Source organism: Manis javanica, chromosome 15 (genome assembly GCF_040802235.1).
Source record: "Manis javanica isolate MJ-LG chromosome 15, MJ_LKY, whole genome shotgun sequence".
NCBI lineage: Eukaryota > Metazoa > Chordata > Mammalia > Pholidota > Manidae > Manis > Manis javanica.
In genome coordinates this window covers 38,179,802-38,200,661 of record NC_133170.1, presented here as the reverse complement: position 1 = coordinate 38,200,661, position 20,860 = coordinate 38,179,802, and the positions used below count along the sequence as shown (strand labels likewise).

The 20,860-nt window shown below is 40.4% G+C and overlaps 1 protein-coding gene across 8 annotated transcripts in view; it reads left to right on the top strand.

Annotated features, from left to right (window-relative positions):
- The window catches only part of COL6A6 (collagen type VI alpha 6 chain), a 161,863-nt gene that overhangs the window by 55,129 nt on the left and 85,874 nt on the right, over positions 1–20,860 (top strand). For all 8 annotated transcript variants that reach the window (XR_012125637.1, XR_012125638.1, XR_005058938.2 and 5 more), the window contains exons 9-18: positions 6,706–7,049; positions 7,130–7,208; positions 10,006–10,160; positions 12,293–12,385; positions 15,926–15,979; positions 17,657–17,728; positions 17,814–17,840; positions 18,159–18,203; positions 18,295–18,348; positions 19,390–19,452. Coding sequence is in view for 4 of the 8 variants with exons in the window: in XM_073222986.1 (XP_073079087.1) it covers positions 6,706–7,049; positions 7,130–7,208; positions 10,006–10,160; positions 12,293–12,385; positions 15,926–15,979; positions 17,657–17,728; positions 17,814–17,840; positions 18,159–18,203; positions 18,295–18,348; positions 19,390–19,452 (986 nt within the window). In the remaining 4 variants the exon portion in view is untranslated. The remainder of the gene's footprint in view (positions 1–6,705; positions 7,050–7,129; positions 7,209–10,005; positions 10,161–12,292; positions 12,386–15,925; positions 15,980–17,656; positions 17,729–17,813; positions 17,841–18,158; positions 18,204–18,294; positions 18,349–19,389; positions 19,453–20,860) is intronic.

The window sequence follows — 20,860 nt, the reverse complement described above, 5'->3', positions numbered from 1 at the left end:
TGATGTCCCTTCTCTCTGGGGAGCGCTTTCCCCTGTGAACAGGTAAGCCTTGGCTTCAAAAGGTGTGAGGAAAAGGCCCTTGTTTACAATCCAGTTGGTTTCAGAGACTGGAAAACATGCTTCAAGGAAATAAACTATTTGCTGGATTTGGGTTGCCTGGCAGTAGGGCCTACAGGGCTGCCAAGGGCAGTGTACAGGAATGTAGGGAACATCGCTGGAGGCTTAGACCTTTTTTACGAAACTTTACTGCAAAAGTTATTAAATACATTCTTAAAAATGAGCACATTTTGACATTTTTCCAAAAGATGGAAGAATGGTCTTGAAAGGGGTATAACCTTTTCTATCTAATAAAAGTGCCCAGTGAGTTGGCTGTGATTCTGTGTAACCATCCATGGTAAATGTTAACCAGCAAGAGGAGAGTTACACAGTTGCTCAGAGGCAGCTCTGGAGATGGATGACCTGGCAACAGATCCCTGCTCAATGGCCAATTTTTCTTGGACAAGTTGCTCAACTTTTCTAAGTTTAATTTCCTCATCTGTAAAATGTGAGCAATAACCACATCTAGTTCAAAAGATCATTGTGAAGATTAAATGAGAAAATGCATATTTAGACTTCAAATAAGAATGACCCTTGGGAGGTAATTATAAAGCCACTTCATTTCTGTCTACCACTGACCCATTCGATTTATTCATGTACCCAGCTCTTCTCTTGCCCCCAGTCACTTTCAGGAAACAAGTGAACCTCTTCTTGGTGATTAGTATGTCCACCCCAGAGTAACTATGAACACTTAAAGCTTCATTCAGTTTCTAACAGGCTGCCCAGCTGTCATGACATAGTGGCCACACGTGGCTGGCATTCCCCCGTTGCTCTCCACCACCTGTCACCTCTACCCCCTTCTCCCAGGCCCTGCTCTCTTCTTGTTAACAATGGTTTCTGGCCTCTTAAAATGGGCTGGGAAAGGGAGGAAGCTGAAGAGGCACAAAAAGGCTCCTACTGGACAGCAGGTGCAGGAATTGGCTCTGATGGTGGCCCATGTCTGACGCTAGGTCCATTCGCAGGTCCTCCAAAGACTCCCCCTTCTGCCCCCTTGCTCTCGCTGTCCCCACCCCCACAAAAGCATCTGTCAGGGGGCCTCTCTGCCTTGCGGGAGGTAAGCATGTCTCAACTCCAGGTGTTCCCTTACGCCTTCCTCAGCCTTTGGGCCTCTGATGATGCTTCCACCTTTCTCTGCTACCATCTCTCTGCCCCTCCAAGTAGCCTATTTGAACCAGACATCAGAGAAGCCCACAGCAGCAGCCATTCAGCTCCACGGGAAACAACGTGTCAATTGCCCCAGTAAACCCCCCCAGTGTGGCCGCCTCTCTTTTTCAAAGAGCAGTGTGCCATCTGGTGTATCATTCTTCAGGATTCTAGGTTTGTGTCATCTCCAAGTTATCTCGGAAAGCTCCCTTCTCTTGACAAAGGGAATTGCCTCCTCACCTTGTGTGAGTGTGTGTGTGTGTCTACATGTGTACACATGTGGTGAGAGACCTCACATCAACAGTTCTTCCCCAAAGTGCTCCTCTAAACTCCAAGTGCAAACCTTTATAAGACACAGTGTGTAGGCAAAGACTGAATCCTGCAATTGACTAGGGACTGTCTTTGTAAATCCTGCTTTGTGATATCCTCATACTCTGAAATGTATATAGTGACCTTGACCAAACCTTCCACATTAATTTCCTGTTTCACATGAACACCCACTTCCAATTATTAGGCTGAAAATTATCTCAGAACCATCTAAGTCTCTGCTTGAAAGAGTGAAAGAAACTCAAGTATAAAGTCAAAACCAAGAGTATACACTCAGAGTAGTCTGTGTGTTATCTTTAAAGTAAAGCATTATGAATGTAAACATAAATAAATAAATGGTACTTTGTGTTAAGATAACCTTGAAGTCACTAGGGCAGCATGCAAGAATGTGAGTGACCTTTGTAGCCAAGCCGGGGGCTGAGGACTGCGGATGCTGGAATGAACACTGATAGAACTTCAAAAGCATGTGCAGTATATTAGTACATACCAGTTCTTCTTAAACCATAATCCCCAATCAAGGAAATCAGACAGTGGCTTGGTGTCGCTCAAGGCAAACCAGACTTAGCACCTGAACATCTGACTTTGTATTGAAATATGTACAGTTCTGAAGTGGATGCTACACTCCCTGGCTTGCCCATCTCTGTTTCTCTGGCTGTATTCTGTGATTCAATATATGTCGAAGGAAGGTTGGACATGTGGGAACAGGAGGGAAGTGACGAAGAACCAGTGTTCCTTGAGCATCTATGAAGGGCCAAGCATAGTGCTCTATCCTTTCTTAGTGCATTGTCTCATTAAATTCTCCCCAAACCTTATGTGATTTGTATTTATATTCTCTTTATACATGAGAAACCTGGGGCTTAAAGGCATATTGATAGTCTGGCCCAGATCATACAGAAGTAACAGACTAAGGGAGCTTTGAAATCTGGGTCTGTATCCAGCCCACTTTTTTGTTGTTAAGTTAAGCTGCTTGTTTTCTTGATATCATCTAGGTTATCTGATGCTGACATAAAGAACAAGTGTCTAAGTGCTGTGCTTCGCCGATTAATAGCTGGACCTTACTAAGACATCGTGGGTTTCTATCTTGAGATTGTTCCTGCAAACTGCTGCTCGCTAAAGAAACTACTTACTGCCCCCTGAGTGGGAAACCACTGCTTCCAACACCACAGTCTAGTAGTCTAGTGACCTGCACAGCCCTTTGCCACTGGCCACATAGGAAGAGGCAAAACAAGGCAGTCCAGCATGTGAACCCCAGACACACCTAGATTTGAATCCAAAGCATGAGGTCCTCAGTAGTAACTGTGAGGACTCAGGCAAGCTGCTCTAGGCCACAGCTTCCTCCTCTGCAAAATGAGTATTAGAAGAGTTGCTATTGCTCTGTTTCACAAGTGAGATCCTGCGTGGGGCATGCACGTAAAGCTCAGTCAGTGTCAGTGAGCGGGATGGGAGCTGCAGAGGGCATCTTAGAAATGCAGATCAGGGCTAGTTCACGTAAGAACAATTTACCAAGAGTTTCTTGGTTTAGGAACTTTAATATTTTAGCAACATTTCAGATCTGTATTTAAATTTAATGTCTCGACATGCACCAAATTCTCCTAAGCAACTCAGCTCTGAAATCTGTTTTCTTACCTTCACTCATGCTTATTTTCTTGATTTTTCTTCTTTGAGCCTGGCTATTCTGAGCACCTGGAGGAGACTTCAGGCAGTTTTCAGAACATGGAAGCCCTGCCTGTTTGGGCATGAAGCCATCAGGTAGCAAAAGAATCGGGAGTCCCTCCCGTGTTTTGCATCATTGTGGATGGGTAGATCAAAAGGGGTTTAAGCAAAAGGCCGGTCTGATAACAATGAAGTAAGAAACACCCTCAGGATTTGATTCAAGGAATGTGTGAAATATAAGGAAAAAAATAGATGCTCATTTCCAACTTTTCTAGACAGGGTTGTCTTTACATTCCTGTCTTAACTGGCTTCTCTAGAAAACAGAGCTTAAAACAAAATTTATGTGATAAAAATACTTCATGTATTAATACTTCAGTGGGAGTACAGTCCTGGGAAAACAAGAGTTGAGTGGAAGGGAAGTAATTTAGGAAAGGAGAGAAAGTACATACAAGATGGCATGTTACCAAACTAGCTACAGCTTCTTGAGAAGCGTAACTGGGATATTGATCATGCAGAATATTGGCAAGGAGGCCATGTAGCATCACTGTACCGGCCAGTCTGTCACAGGGAATAAAGGAGAGCATCTATACGCCGATTCCTTCCCTCTACTGCCTCTCTCTGGGGAGAGTTTACCCCCTAAAGAGTCAACTCATCCACCTTACTGTGCTGTTGTCATCGGTCCCCTGGGGAAACCAGAAGCAGGACCCACAGCACGTGCATGTGGGGCTGGAGGTGGTGGGGAGAGCAGAGCTCTTGTGAGCTCCTGTGGGGCAGCCGTCAGCCCCAGAGTTCTTGCAGCCCTCCTGCACTGAGGAGGGCCAAGGCTGTGCCAGAGCATTGGGGCACCGGGCAGCCGCCACAGCTGAGGCCTTCCGCCGGGCAGATGTCCACGTCCTGGGTGCATGCGGGGAGGTGGAGCAAGCGACTCTGGAGGTATATAAAGTATGTCTCTTATAGTACCTAAGTTTTTAGATCATTGTTTCTCTTTTTTCACATGTGTTCCCTTCTTTCAAAAGCCCCCAAGCAAATTTATTTCCTTTCCCAGCTAATAACTGCCAAGAGCCCAACTTGCCCCTTCAAAGTATTTTCTCAAGAATCTGTGTTCTAATCACACTAACATATCCTACCCTCTTGATAGCATTTCTTATACTAAGAATCTGCCATCATCAACTCCAGTTAAGGACATTCTTTACAAGTCAGATGATTAAAACCAGCTTTTGGGTCTGGCAGGGATGAATGAGACTGTAACTATCTGGTCCAATCTACCCTTTTCTGTTCTTTTTTATTTTTATGTTGAAATATATAACTTCCTTATTTTTTTAGACAAGAAAATTAATGCCCAGAGAGGTTCAGAGATTTGCCAAAAGTTATTTAGTGCTAACAGTGTGATTTGTACATTACTAAAACTACCTTTGTGCCTTCCTGCGCAAAGACCTCCCACCCCAGGCTTGCTCCCTGCTGCTGGTGAGCACTAGTCAAACACTCACACACTTCTGTTACTTCTCTTTATCTCCTTCTTTAGCCAGGTCACCTTCCTACCCTCCCTTGCATTTCTTTCCCCTTTTCAGTTCCCACTCCTGCTATCCTGATTTAGTCCTTCATTATTTCTCCAGAAGCCCATTTGAACCTTCTCCTAAGCTCACTTCTGAAACTACCCCTGCCCCTCATTAACTCTGAAGGGCTCCTCATTTGAAAGCAGAGTCTCTGCTGAGTGTGCAAGGCCATTGTGCAAGAGCCCACTGGGTCGTATGGCCAGCCATGCTGCCAGCTCTACATTTGTCCCCCAAAGCCCATTCTTTGATTAAATTATTATGAAATCTTTTGCTCATTTTTATTGAATAAACGCAAAGAACCTGTTTACCAGAATTTGTACTTTAATATAGACAAATTAAAATACTCAAAAACCTCCTGTAAAAGGGGATAGCTCCCAGGATCATGCAGTGGCATTTTGGCATTTCAGCCAATGTCTGTGTTTTCACCAGAGACTCTTTCCCTTGAAGGCAGTAATATATTTTAGTTACCGAATGGTTTTCTGTTCAGTTAAAGCAAGATTCATCCAAGAGTGAAACTTTCAATCTCAAGATAGAAATAAAAGGATATAGATTCAAGAGGAATTTGGGAAAGGATATTTTCTGATGATTCCTTCTGACTACTTTCTTTCTCTTCATCAGTAAGATGAAATAAAAAAAAAAGAAAGAAAGTAATTCTGAGTATTGAAGAAGATAGTTTCCAATAAAGTACATACAGTAAAATAAGAAATCCACTTTCAAATTTTTTGATAACATATTGAATTACCTTGAATATCATGGTGAAAAATGATTGTCTAATAAGGTTTTTATTTTCCCTCACCCAACTCTTTTCTCATAAAAATGAATCAAGTTATTGGCCCTTGTATTAAGAATTGAAAGTGACATTTTAGTTTCAAAGACCTAAAATGCCCCAACTGACCAGTATGTCTAGAGGTAGAATAGGTGGCATTTGTCCACACAACAAATATCTGAAAATCTGCTATCTAAACAAGGCAAACTAAAAATGAATATTTCACCCCCTTTATTTTACCAAGCAAGCTGCATGTATTGAATTTCCTGGAAAGGTGGAAGTCTTCAGCTAACCTAGGTCTTAAAAGAGGAGTGGATATGTCATACTTTATCCTTCACCAATTATCTACTCCTCAGGATGCCCAGCTTAAACTATCAAACCCCTTCTAGTTTTCTCCAGTCCTATTAACTCCATGCCCCTGGAGTTAATAAAAATAAGAACAAAGCACTTTAAATGCAATACCTCACTCAGTATTTCCTGAACCCCCAAACGACAGTGGGTGTGGCTTCCTGAACAGCTGAGCTCTGAAGGCAGTGCTGTCTTGACATGTGCCATTTGGGTGACTGGTGCCCAGGTCTTTCCCTATGTGGAGAGCTCAGGGGTCTCTTGGAGTCTTTTTTTTTTCTGTGATGTTATAAGATAAAAAGAGGAATCAGAGGTTGTTTTTAGAAGGATGAATCAACAAAATCTTTCCTTTAGACAAGTCCTTTGTGATTTATTTTTTCTAAATAACTTTATCTGTTCAAATGCTCTTATATGTTCCTTATCATTTGACTGATATAATATTGTTGAATGACCTCAATTGATAAGCAGCATAATATGAATTTCCTATTTTAGATTATTAACATTTCCACAATGTTTCAGGTATTTAAATGACTCTGCATGGCTTTTTTGGTGGCTATAATAAAATCATTCAGAACTTTAATTGTTAAGGAATCATCTAGATTTTATCCCAGTCAAAAAATAATACTACATATTTCTACTTTTATAGGTTATGAAAGAGAAATTCTGAGCTTCTTCCATTATTCACTCATGCTTTTCTTTATTTTCCAACTTTAAAACTGGAATAGAAATAAGAACTCCAAGTCCTTTGCTTCCAATATAGCATCCAAGCCAAATAAAGATATTTGTTGATGTAATAATATATGCTTTTCCCTTGAACCCTAGATTGTTTTGTGGATGTTGTAGTGGGATTTGACGTCTCAACTCATGAGAATGGGCAGACTTTGCTCGAAGGTCAGTCTTGGATAGAAACCTACCTTCAAGACATCTTACATGCCATCAGCTCCCTCAATGGGGTAAGCTGTGAGGTGGGCACAGAGACACATGTTAGTGTGGCTTTTCAAGTGACTAATGCCATAGAAAAATATTCCCCCAAGTTTGAGATCTACAGTGAAAACATACTGCACAGCTTGAAGGATGTGATAGTTAAAGGACCATCTCTTCTCAACGCAAACCTCTTGAGCTCTCTGTGGGATGCATTTCAGAATAAATCAGCTGCTCGAGGAAAGGTAACTGTTTCATTGTGTTTTTTGGTCTATGGTTACAATGACCTCCTTTTCACTCCTTTCTCTTTTTGAATACTTCCTAGGTGGTTCTCTTATTTTCCGATGGATTGGATGATGATATTGAAAAGCTTGAACAAAAATCTGGTGAACTTAGGAAAGAAGGTACTGAGCACTGGGAAGAGGGCGGTGTGGGGAAGAAATGTTTATTAGCTTTATAATCTCAGAACTCAGTACAGCTCCTGAGTCTCCAAGCACTCACGCAGCACCGGGACCGCCAGCCCCCACCCCCCTGCCCCACTCTGTGTGCACTGGGCAGAAGAGCACATGTGCCCTCAGAACATTTTGGCATCTGCTTATTCCCCTATGCCTGTGTAGACGGTACAGCACCGAATACAATGTCCTATCCTTTCTCTTGCACTGCTGTATTTCTTCTTACAGAGCTTTCCTTGAAAATGTCCTGTCTCCCTTGGCCCACATTATCTAATATTGCTATTTTCTTTAGTGTCAGCAGAAGTGAACCAGGTATTTCTCCTTGACCAAGAAATGGGAGAATTGAATTATTTTCTTCTAACACTCAAACATTTCCAGAGTTGCAAGCATAGTTGGACAAGTTCACTCATGCTTTGGGGCTTTACGATCAGTCCTTCTTCTTTCAGATTCAGATGGATCACCCACGATGTTTGAGTTTTTAAAGCTCTGGCACCAGGCTTTTGGCTTTAGCCACCAGTGTCTGGTCTGACTTTTGTCAGTTCTTACTGAAATATGCATTAGTGGAAGGAAAATGCATCCATAAATTCTGGTTTGACTAAGAATAGAAATACTTTCCTATATGCTAATGGGTCTATTTATAAGCACTCTAGATCTTTTTCTCAGTCTTCATTAATATCTTTACTAGTCATTATGGAAAAAGACTAAGACTTGATAGGATAGAGATTAGCTTTAGTAAATAAGGGCAAAATAAATATCCTTACTCTCTAGCTGCAAATTCAGTGAAGACAATTGGTGTCCCACCCAGACCCTGTTTTCTAGACAGGCTCCCCCTTCCTCCAGCTGCTGTGAGTATTGGCTGCTAACGACTTGCAGGTTCCTCTTTCTCTAAGGAATTGCCCTTGGCCAATGGGAGCCACCTTACCTGGGATGCTACTCCCTACCCAACCCCTGGGCAGCAGGTAGGGCACAAAGAGTTGGACCTTTGCCTCAAAATGGCACCAGTTCTGGGGTGTGATTTATGTTCCAGAATTCCCTGTGGGATCAGGCTGAAGCTAGACTCCAGCTGAAACACCATCTTGGCTCAACCCCTTCCCTTGCCCAGACTGCCCCCCTCGCCCTCACCTGAGAGTGATTCCTCAATAAACTGTGTGCAACCAAATCCCAATCTGGGCTCTGCTTCTAGGGAATCAAACCCAAGACCCCTGCCTCTCAAGTTTGCTCTTAGAGGTTGAGTGGATTTTGTCTTCTCTCTTTAGTTCTGTCTCCTCAATCTTAAACAAATTGCAACGTTCACTGAATTTGCAGCTAGAGAGTAAGGATATTTATTTTGCCCTTAGGATATTTATTTTGCTGTTTCTTCCTTTATTCCATTTCATCTGGCCACTCTGTCTTCCTGTCCTAGAATTCTCCCTTTCCCCATTATGTCCCTGGGACTTTATTCTTTATTCTCTTCCTACTCTCATTCAAAATCACTTATATAGAAGACATGCTTAACTCTCAGTCAAGCCCTTGAACATTTCTTTATTCTAGTCCATTGGTTTCCGAGTCCTTTCCAAGAATTGTTCACTCATCCACAATAAAGTGAGAAAACTTAACGCCTGTGGAGTCAGATTTTCATAAAGCTGAATTTATTCAATTTTAAGACTTCCCCTTACTCTGATTATGTCCTTTTTACATTTTGTTATTAAATTTCCTTTGAGTGTAGGCTTTGATATCAGGCTTTCTGGGTAAAAACCTAAAAATACCACTTAAGCCAGTCATTTAACATCTCTAAGCCTCAGTTTGCTTGTCTGTGAAATAGAGCTATAATCATACAACTTCTAGAGTTGTACTTGTATCTTACAAATTGAACAATGCATGCAAATCACTTAGCTAACTTCTAGGCAGATAGCAGTTATTAATAACTGAGATCACGGTTATCTCCACCCTAACAATTACCAGGTTTATTACTATCATCATTTAATGTTCTTATTTTGCAAAACAAGTCAACCCTCTGTTAATTCCTAAAAGTTTTCTTTGAAATATTCTGGTCTACAAAATCTCAAAGCCTATGAGCCACAGCTCTGGATAATCACGTCATTTGTTTCTAATTATCCAACAAGAAGTCTCTATCTTTTGCTATCTGTAATTCCTTCTTCACTGGAGACTAAGACCAGGAAAGTTGAGGCAAACCGTGGTGAGTGGGCCACCCTGCTCTTTGGAGTTCCTCCTTTATTCCACTTCAGTGGAATATCATTTCCTTATGAGGTCATTTAGAGCTTCTCAAATTTTAGGCATATAAATCACACAGGGTTTTTATTAAAATACAGATTCTGATTCCATAGGTCTGGATAGGGCCTGAAATTCTGCATTTCTGATAAGCTCCTAGCTGATGCTTCTCCAAGGATCCCACCTTTGAATGGCAAAAATTTAGAACATGGAATGCTTACTTTCTTGATATGTGAATACCTCTGTACATGCTATGCAGACCCCTTTTAACTGACTATCTCACTTCAAATCATCAGAGAACTGGAAGTTCTGTTGTAATTTTCCCTATCTCTGATTTAGTTCATTTTGAAAAATGTTGATTCCTTTTGGTCTCTGGTTATGACTTTGTCACTTTTCGGTTCACATTGTATGATTGGGAGAAGTGGACAATAAAATGAGTGATCCTCTTCAAACTGTTTTCCTAGAATAACAATTTAGATACATATACATGAATATTAACCAAACCCATCTCACCTGTAGAACTGTAAACTCTGTTGAACAGGCCTGAATGCCCTTATAACTGTTGCTCTGGATGGAGCCAGTGCCTCGGGCGACCTGGCTGATCTTCTCTACATTGAATTTGGGAAAGGATTCGCGTACAGGACCCAGCTCACTATTGGGATGAGGGATCTTGGGAGCCGACTATCAAGGCAACTAGTAAGTTATTCAGAAAGGGCTGCTCAATATAATTTTCTGCTTGTTTATATATAAGTTTAGTTTTATGCTTACAAATTTGAACTAATTTTGTTCATCTGGGAATGAAGAAGGTCTTTTCTGAATTGGTAAACAGTCTAAATAAGAGAGCATTTTGAAAAATGTAATATAGTAGGGAGACATCAAAGCATGTTTAATTTATATGCTTGGCAAAAAATAAAAAAGAAGGGAGAAGAAACTAGATAGTACCTACAGTCCTGTCCAAATTATAGTCAATAAATGTTAAGTGCCACAGAGAGTCTGAGAGATGAGGGTGAACTGTGCTCACTCAGCTAACCAATTTTTACATCCCTTGCAGATCCTAAGTGTCACTCTCATCATACTGAGTATAATTTGAGTGTTTAAGATCTGTATTTTACCTGCAACATGGCATGTTAATGAAAGCCAATTACATTTAGAGTTTAACCAGAGAAAGAGCAATCTACTCCAATGGGGGAGGAAAAATGGGTGATGAGGGACTTCCTGTGCTGCACCTTGGGTGATCAAAACATTTTTAAAGGTTGTCTTGACTAACTGAGAGTTTTGCTTTATGATCTAGTTGTAGAACCTAGCACCTGTAATGTGGTGCAACTCAATCTTATTGTTCTCAGAAACACTTCACTTCAAAGTAGAGTGGTGATGTGTATCAAGTTATGTAGCATTACTTTTATGTTGATAAATGGCTAATAATTGGTAATTTGTTCTTATAATTTATAAGATGTATAATCAGCATGTCAGGATACCTTCCAATAAAGTGCTAGCTCTTGCTACTCACCACCTGTAGAACTGGTACATAAATAGATGTTTAAGCACAGTTTGTTTAGTGTGGTAGTTATGCAAAAGTAATTATTTATAGCATATGGAAAGAAAAGACAGTGTCTATTTTACAAAATGTATTTTTTCCCATCTACTACTCCTTGAAATCTGTATTTGTGATTCATAGATGGAAGAAGTTATTCTTCAAAATAAAAGCCTGTCAGTTTTTTAGATTACCACCTAAATGTAACACTATAAAAGAAAAACTTAATTTTAGAAATCAATTTTGATGTTAATAATAAAAAATTTGATGCCATAGGATTTTGGTGATCCAAAGAAAATTGATATTACCTAATATGAAATCACAGAATCCATTTCATTATTATTTGCTTTTACATATTTCAAATTTTATTAGTTTTTCTGAGATTTTCAGAAAAAAACAGGATAGCATTCTAATGTTAGAAAAGGAACATTATACCCCACTAAGGCAAAGTATAGCATTAAAAAAAATTTTTTTTAATGTGTCATTAATATACAATCACCTGAGTAACATTGTGGTTACTAGATTCCCCAAGGCATAGCATTTATTGCAAACAGAATTTTCCCCAAAAAAATCTTGTAGGTTAACTATAAAAATGCAATGAAATATGTTAATTATTCAAGGGATGATTAACTAGGTCCAGAATGAAAGTTGCTACATTTTTTAACATATGATGTTTTTCTGGGCGGGAGTATAAAAAGAAATATTCTCCTCATGCCTCTCCCCAGTATGGCGAGTGCTTCCACAATGTTGAACATGTAGTTGGTGTTTTTGAAATCCTGTTACATATAAACTTTTCTAAAAGTGTGTACCCTTGGTCCCAAGCACCATGGCACTGGGCGCTGCCCAAATCCTTCAGCACACAAAGATTTCACAGGACAGGGCAAGGAGAGCACAGCATGCATTCACTTTACTAAACACACTATTGGGACAGAATTATGTAGAGCAGTCAACACCTCCATGGTCAATGCTGGGGTGAGGTAGGAATAGGAAATCACACTAGTAAATTAGTATGCAATGAATTGGCCATGGCTAAATGGATACTATTTTGAAAACACAAAAGTGTCTTGAGTTGATTTTGAATTCCTCAAAAATGCAGTGGAGAATGCAGGTCACAGAAGGAACCATGGAAGCTAAAGAACATCCCATGTGCATTCTCTCCAGAGCATATCCACATTCTTAGTGAACAGACTTCTGAAACTGGTAGGAGTCTAGAAACACACCACTGAGCTTGTATGTGTGATTTGGGAAGTAGGCCCACCACATGTAACATGCATGCTTCCTACTACCCTCCCCCAAGGTCAATGTTGCCGAAAGGACATGCTGCTGTTTATTCTGCAAGTGCATTGGAGGAGATGGCACACTGGGAGAGCCTGGAGCGCCAGGGAAGAAGGTAACTCGGTACAGACTTCTGGCTCACTTCATTTGAATATTGAATGTCTTTCAGCCATGAGCATAGGGTTGATTTTAACTTCTAGGTAAACCTCTGAGGCCGCCACTTATTATACTCGTCTTATATGGGTCAAATTAGATAGTCATGACTTTTCCTTGGCATTCTAAATTGGAGTCTTTAAAAAACCTTTTATACAATTCTCGGGAGAAATGACTGCCAAGATCCTTCATTACGCGGTGTTCGAGCAGTGATGATGATGTGCAAAGATCAACATTATCCTCATGTTGGATAATGGGAAACCTCCTGAATACTAGTCAGTCGTTTCTATTTCCATTTTTAATGACCGTATAGTCCTTTCAGTCAAGTAGGGAGTATTTTGTGAAGTCTGCTGAAAATCAAGATGTTAAGATGTCTAATTCAGCTTTAGCCAGACCAAAATGTTGTCACAGATGTATATGCAAAAACAGGCCAATAAAAACACTAACTGAGAAATGATTCATATACACACAAACCTCAGAGATATTGTGGATTCAGTTCCAGACCACCACAATTAAGTGAATATTGCAGTAAAGTAAGTCAAATGAATTTTTGGTTTCATGGTTTATTAAGTGTGCAATAGCATTATGTTTAAAATATATATGTACCTTAATTGGCGATGACCTTGTGCTAGAACTGCTAGCCATCATCTGAGCTCTTAGCGAGTTGTGATGTTTTGCTGGTGGAGGTTTTTGCCTCAGTGTAGGTGCTGCTGACTGATCAGGCAGCGGTTGCTAAAGGCTGCAGTAGCTGTGGCAATTTCTTAAAATAAGACGACAATGAAGTTTGCCACATCAGTTGACTCTTCCTTTCCCGAACAATTTCTCTGTAGCATACATCGCTATTTAATATAATTTTAACCACAGCTGCACTTCTTTCAAAATTGGAGTCAGTCCTCTCAAACCCTGCTGCTGCTTCATCAATGAAATTTATGTAATATTCTAAATCCTTCTTACCATTTCAACAATCTTCACAGCATCTTCACCAGGAGTAGATTCCATTCTAAGAAACCACTTTCTTTGCTCATCCATAAGAAGCAACTTCTCATCGATTCGAGTTTTATCAGGAGATGCAGCCATTCAGTCCCATCTTCAGGCTGCACTGCAAAGTCCAATTCCCTTGCTGTTTCCACTGCATCTGCAGTTCCTCCTTCCACTGAAGTCTTGAACCCCTCAAAGTTATGCCTGAGGGGTTCCAAACTCCTGTTAATGTTGATATTTTGACCTCTTCCCGTGAATCATAAATGTTCTTAATGGCATCTAGAATTGTCAATCTTTTCAGAAGGTTTTCAGTTTACTTTGCCCAGATCCATCAGCAGAATCACTGTCTATGGCAGCTATAGCCTTACAAAATTTATTTCTTCAATAATGAGACTTGAAAGTCAAAATGACTCCTTGATCCATGAGCTGCAGACTGGATGTTGTGTTAGCAGGCATGAAAACAACACTCATTTCATTGTGCATCTCCATCAGAGCTCTTGGGCAGCCAGGTGTATTGTCAGAGAGGAGTAATATTTTGAAAGGAATCTTTTTTTCTGAGCATTAAGTCTCAACAGTGGGGCTTAAAATATTCAGTAAACCATGGCGTAAACACATGTGCTGTCATTGAGGCTGTTGTTTCATTTATAGAGCACAGGCAGAGTAGATTTAGCATAATTCTTAAGGGTCCTAGGATTTTTGGAACTGTAAATGAACATTGGCTTCAACTTAAAGCCCCTACCTGCATTGTTCCCTAATAAGAGAGCCAGCTTCTCCTTTGAAGCTTTGAAGCCATGTATTGACTTCTCCTCTTTAGCTATGAAAGTCCTAGATAGCATCTTCTTCCAACGGAAGGCTATTTCATCAGCAGTGAAAATCTGTTGTTTACTGTAGCCACCTTCATGCGTTACCTGGGCTCAATCTTCTGGTAACTTGCTGCAGCTTCTCCATCAGCACCTGCTGCTTCACCTGCACTTTTCTGTTATGGAACACAGCTTCTTTCCTTAAACCTCATGAACCAACCACCAACTTCAAATTTCTCTTCTGCAGCTTCCTCTCCTCCCTCAGCCTTCATAGAACTAAGAAGAGTTAGGGGCTTGCTCTGGATTAGGCTTTGGCTTACATAAGTGTTGTGGCTTGTTTGATCATCTATCTAGACCACTAAAACTCTCTTCATATCAGCAATAGGCTGTTTTGCTTTATTATTTCATGTGTTCATTTTTTCATAGGGCATTCATTTGATTGTTTAATTTCCTTCAGGAGCTTTTCCTGTGCATTCACAGATTGGCTAACTGTTTGATGCAAGAGACCTCGCTTTTAGCTTATTCTGGCTTTCAATATGCCTTCCTCACTGAGCTTGACTGTTTCTAGCTTTTGATTTAAAATGAGACACGTGCCACTCTTCCTCTCACTGGGGCACTCAGAGGCCACCAGGGTTACTGACTGGCCCAATGTCAATACTGCTGTTCTCTCAGGGCACAGGGGGTCTGAGGAGAGGGACAGAGACTGAGGAACACCCAGTTGGTAAAGAAGTCAAAACACACACATTGATTATTCGCTGTCTCATGTAAGTGTAGTCTGTGACACCCCCAAAGAATTACAATAGTAATGTAAAAGATCACTGATCACAGACACCATAAGAAATATAACAATGAAAATGTTTGAAATACTGCAAGAATTACCAAAATGTGACACAGGGACACCTGTGAGCAAATGTCGTTGGGAAAATTGCTTTGACAGACTAGTGTGATGTCGGCTTGCTGCGGCCTTCAGTTTGTAAAAAGCAGATTATCTGCTAAGTGCCATCAAGGGAAGCCCAGCAACATGAGACACACCTGTATTCCTAACCAAAAGAACCTCATGTGCCCTTATGTAAAAATATTATGTGGGGCTTTAGGATATGTTCAAATATATAAAAACATATTATGGATATGTTTAATACTAACTTCAACACTGCTTGGTTACCTGTGTTTGATTTCTGAATAATTTATAAACAGCACTATCACTCCCAATCAGCATAGCTTTGTCTCTGAATAAAGTTTTCATATTCTTATTTCCTGAATGCTTCAACTTCTTGCAAAGAGAATGGTAGAATTTGGTTTTAAACAGGGCTCAGAAACAATGAAAAGAAATGTGTATGGTATGTTTTTTTTTTTGTAGCACAAATCATAAAAAATATTTTTTTAATGAAAAGAGGATAATTTTAGTCTGCTTGGACAAATATAGTTTTGCTCCTTTGAACACTTGTCTGGAAAAAAAACTCCAGTGATATGTTTAACCCCAGGAAGTGCTATAGACAACATTATGATTCACACATGTACATACCCTGGAATTATCTAGGTACTTGTCTCAAATTCCATTAATTTTTATGTGTATAAATGCAGCCTCAGTTGTAGAGGGAAGACTATTTTTTTCAAAATCTTACTATTCTGCATAAAAAACTGTAAATAGTTGAGGAATTTTGTTTGATTACCTCTGGTTTTGGGTCTATGGAATGCTAATGTATTCTTCCTTTCTTTGTTTCCAGGGACCCCCTGGTTTTAAAGGCAGTGAAGGCTACCTGGGAGAGGAGGGCATTGCTGTAAGTCAAGGTTTCTTCAACTGTTTATTCCAAAGAACATATCTACAATATGAACTCATTTGTGTCAATTTAGAGGAAGGCAATAAAAATCAGATTCCAAGGACTCATGAGTGAAACTGGAGGTCTTTCCTCACCCTCTTTGGGCTTTGCTTCTGAAGATCATTAGTGGTTTATTAGCCTACTGTCTCCCCTTTGCTACTCACCAGCATCAGACAGTGAACTCACTGCAAATGTTTTCTTCTTCCCCATGGAGTCAAATCACTGCCATTTCTCCCTTCCTGGTCCATTTTGCACTGGTAAACCAGTGTACCACATTGCTTATCAAGGACTTCACTCTCTCTCGCATTGATCCATCCACCCACCCACCTTTCCATCCAGTCTCCTTTCCTTCCATCCATGCATCCATTCATTTAACAATTATATAGTAAGCATCTTACCATTTACCATATTACTTATCAAAGACCTTACAGATATATATGAAGGCATCTTACCATGTGCCATGCACAGGGCCAGGCCCTAGAAATAAAATAAATAAATAAAATAAAAAGTATGGTTCCTATATCAGATAAATTCCAGACTAATGGAATAGCAAAGGAGACAACCGTGTTTCAGGTCTTATACACAAGGACTATACTACAGGCATAATGAAGTACCATGTGACCAAGAGTGGCAGAACAAATACCTAGCAGCCTCGGTGGCATGTGGGGCATGGGAGAAGAAGGCTGCAAACAAGGGTAATTCTTGGGCAGATGTCTGCAGGACAGATAGAAATTTCTCTCAGCAAATTGTGTAGGAAAGAACATTCTATTACAGACAGCTATGTGCTCAAGGGCATGTAACTGAGTCAGAGAATTGTATTTTTGCACAACAGTACCTGGTCAACATGGCTGGAACCCAAGGTACAGATAGAGGAGGTTATAAGACAAGCAAGACCGGATTACTAGGAGTCTTGATTTCCCTGCAGATTTGGATGGTGTCTTCCAGTTGGTGGGAAGTCACTGAATGGTATTAAGCACAAGAGTAAAATAATGGAACACAGGTTTAGGAACCATGCTAAGGTCATACCATGGAGGATGTTAAGGCAGGAGTCACAGGAAGAAGTCTTGCATAGTAGATACAAGACAAAGTGGTCCTGATTTTAGTTTGGGGCAGGAGGTTGAATGGATATAACTTGGTGACCATTGGGGAGAGAGAAGCTGAGAATGACATTTTGTTTCCAGCTTACACACTGCACAGACTTGTAGGGTTACCAAGACAAAGACTGCAGGGGCAACATTTGGTTTAAGAAAGAAAGAAAAGGAAGATGGATTTTGGTCTGGAAGTCATGCCTCTTGCTTAGCTCATACCCAGAGCATCTTTCTCTGATGTGTCAACAGTTCTTTATTATCTGCTCTTGGAATTCTCCTGCAATCTTGAGAATACATTTTAGCTGCCAGTTATTTGTTTGTCTGTTTTGTTTATATACTACCCCAACCATGACAGTATATCCAGGTGGGGTCTAAAGCAAAGGGCTGTCAGTGAGTTGCTCTGATTTACTTCTATTCTTAGTTTTTATAAACATGAATTCTGGATTGTAAACTATAAGCAGTCACACATTGTTTTCCAACACAAAACTTTTCAAATTTCCAAGACATATTCCAACAGAAAAACATCACCTGGGTATGTGCTCTTTCTCAGGGAGAAAGAGGAGCCACCGGACCAGCGGGAGAGCAAGGTGCTAAAGGGTGCCATGGTGCCAGGGGTCCTAAGGTGAGTGTCACTAACAAGTCATAATGTCTTCCCAATGTTAAGTCCATTTTCCTACACTGATCGCTACTGTTCTTTCTATTTTCAGGGAAACAGGGGACTAAATGGACAGGAGGTATGTCCAAACATATCCATTTATCTGCCCATCTGTTATCTAGAAATATTTTTATTTTTGAGATTATTGACCAAGTAGATTGTACAAATGAAGTTTCTGTTGACCTTCTTTTTTTATTGCCAACTATTCCATTTTGTTTATTCCTGTCTTTTATTGCAGGTAATGTATATTATTTGTTGACAGCTATTACTCAGCAAGCTTTGATATTACCCAAGGCTAGACTAACAAAGAAGCTATATATGGAACATAAAATTAACCTTTTTTTTATTTGGTATCTGACTTCTTTTCACATAATTCCAAGCATATCTGTCTTTTCAGGGAGAAGTTGGGGAAAGTGGAATTGATGGATTAAATGGAGAACAGGTAGAGCCTTCTCTGTGTACCATAAAGACCCTTCTAAGCTATTTCTCATTAAGAAAATGGGAAATAGAGTTTACTCTTCTCTGTTTTTTAGGGTGACAGTGGTCTTCCTGGAGGAAAAGGATCAAAGGGTGATGAAGGATCCCAGGTAGGGATTCAACAGGGAGACAACATGGATGCTGTGCCGGGAACTGAGGGTGTGTGCAGCCAAGCAGAACAGGTGCCCGGGGTGCATCAGCTAGCTGGCGCCACAAAACTGCTTTGTTACTAACAATCACATGCGACAATAAACATTTATTTCTTGTGAGTGGCTCAGCTGATGAAGGCTGAGCATGGCTACCTTGGCTCACATACTTACACTGGCTGCAATCATCGGTCCATGTGTCCCTTACCCTCCTGCGGGTACCAGACAGCTGCTGGCCATGTCGGCCCCAACCTTTTCACGGTCATGGTGGAAGCACAAGGAAACAGGTAGAAACACATAAGGCCTCTTAAGGCCTCCTGAAGCCTGCACTTGGAACCCTCATGGCAACATTGCCGTCTCTTCCTGTTGGCTGAGTCAGGTCATGACCGAACCCAGGGGGAGGGAATCTTGCCCCAGAACAGCAGGAAGACACTGCAGGGTTACATGGCAGAGGGCACAGATACAGAGAGGCATGAAAGCCCAGCGTGAATAGAAGCAGCCACTCCACTAAGAGCAGTAGCTGACTGTCAACAAGGGCCTGCGGCTCAGGGGAGCCCGTTGCATGCGCTGCTCATTCCATCTGTAACAAATGCCAGCAGCAGCCACATTCCATGATCTGCTTTACCTGTATTTAGAGTGAGAAATTGAGTCCAAAACTCATTTTCTGGGTGATGCAACCACCTTGGGAAAAATGGTTAATGTCTCTGAATCAGCTGCCTCATTAAATGGAAGATAATAAACAATACCTCGTTCATACAGTAGTTATAAAAACTAAACAAGATGACAAATGTGTCTGGAAGATGGAGTCCATCACTGTGGCAAACATTGGGGTCATTCTTAAATTGTTCATATGATGCCTGAAACTATGTTTCGGTTGTTCTTCTTTCCAGTTGAAGAAAAACATTTAATTATTCAAATCAGGGAGAAGAGAATATTTTTATTTGTTTTAATTTATGTTGTTAAAAATCCTTGTTTTGTACTTCTTCTGATTTGTATACACTTCAGGGAAGCCCAGGGAAGAAAGGAATGTCTGGCGACCACGGAACAAAGGGCCTGCGAGGAGACCCTGTAAGTGACTTCATGCCTGTGAGAGCTGGGGAGGAGCGGGCTGGGCGCTGACGTCGGGGCTCGGTTCCCATCAGCACGTCTGGTGCGAGGAGAGCCCCAGGTTAAGGTACTGCACAGCAATCCTGAGTCTAATCATCACGTGCGCAATTGCTATGGAATTTTAGAAGCAGGTCCCTGCGCTAGATCCTCTTCATATACAGAATGAGTACGGACAGTGAGAAGCCTTGCACATCATTTACTCATGCAGTTTTTTAATTTATTTTTTAATTGTAATACAGTTGATATGCAATATTATATTGGTTTAAGGTGTATGGCATAGTGATTTGACAATTATATACATTGTGAAATGCTCACCATGGTAAGTATATTTACCGTTTGTCACCACACACAGTTATTGCAATATTATTGGCTATATTTACTATGCTGTATTTTTGTTCCTATGACTTATTTATTTTATAACCAGAAGTTTGTACCTACTGACTCCCTTCACCTATTTCATCCATCCCACACCCCCTTCCCTATGGCAACCAGTCTGTTCTGTGTTCATGAGTCTATTTCTGTTTTGTTTGCTTTTTAGATTCCACATATAAGTGAAATCATATGGTATTTGTGCTTCTCCATCTGACTTATTTCACTTAGCATAATGCCCTGTAGGTCCATCCATGTTGTTGAAAATGGCAAGATTTCATTCTATTTTATGGCTGGGTAGTATTCCTTCATTTTTATGAGAATACATTTTCAGAACTGTCCTTGTGGTTCAAAGCCAATCCACTTCATCATATTCCTCTGAGTACCCCAAAATATGGACAGAATGGAAGAAACAAAGCCATCTCTTTTTCCTATTTTCTGAGTCTTTCTCAATTGAATATTTGCTTCATTTCCTCAAATCTAAGCCACCTAAAATGATATTAAGCAAAACTTATGATGCAAAGGTGCCTACTTTTATAGGGACACAACCTAGTTGAATAGGCATGACCTACACTAAAAGACACAACCCAAACCAATATGGGGAAATGCCAAGCCCCATGGAACGCTAGTGCTATAGGACTTGCATCAATTTGCCCACACATAAGTCTCCAAAACCTTAATGGGTTAGGATTCAAGGTTGTTCATTAAACTTTTTAATTGAGATATAATGACATATAATTTGTGTAAGTTTAAGGTGTTGACTTGATACATTTATAAATTGCAACATGATTGCCACCATAGGGTTAGTAACTCCTCTATGAAGTCACACAATTATCATTTTTTGTGGTGAGAACATTTGAGATCTAGTCTCTAGGCAACTTTCAAGTGTACAATACAGTATTGTCAATCATCACTATGCTGTGCATTAGATCTCCAGAACTTATTTTTGAACTGTAACATATATCAAAGAGTACACAAATATAAATGCACAGCTTAATGA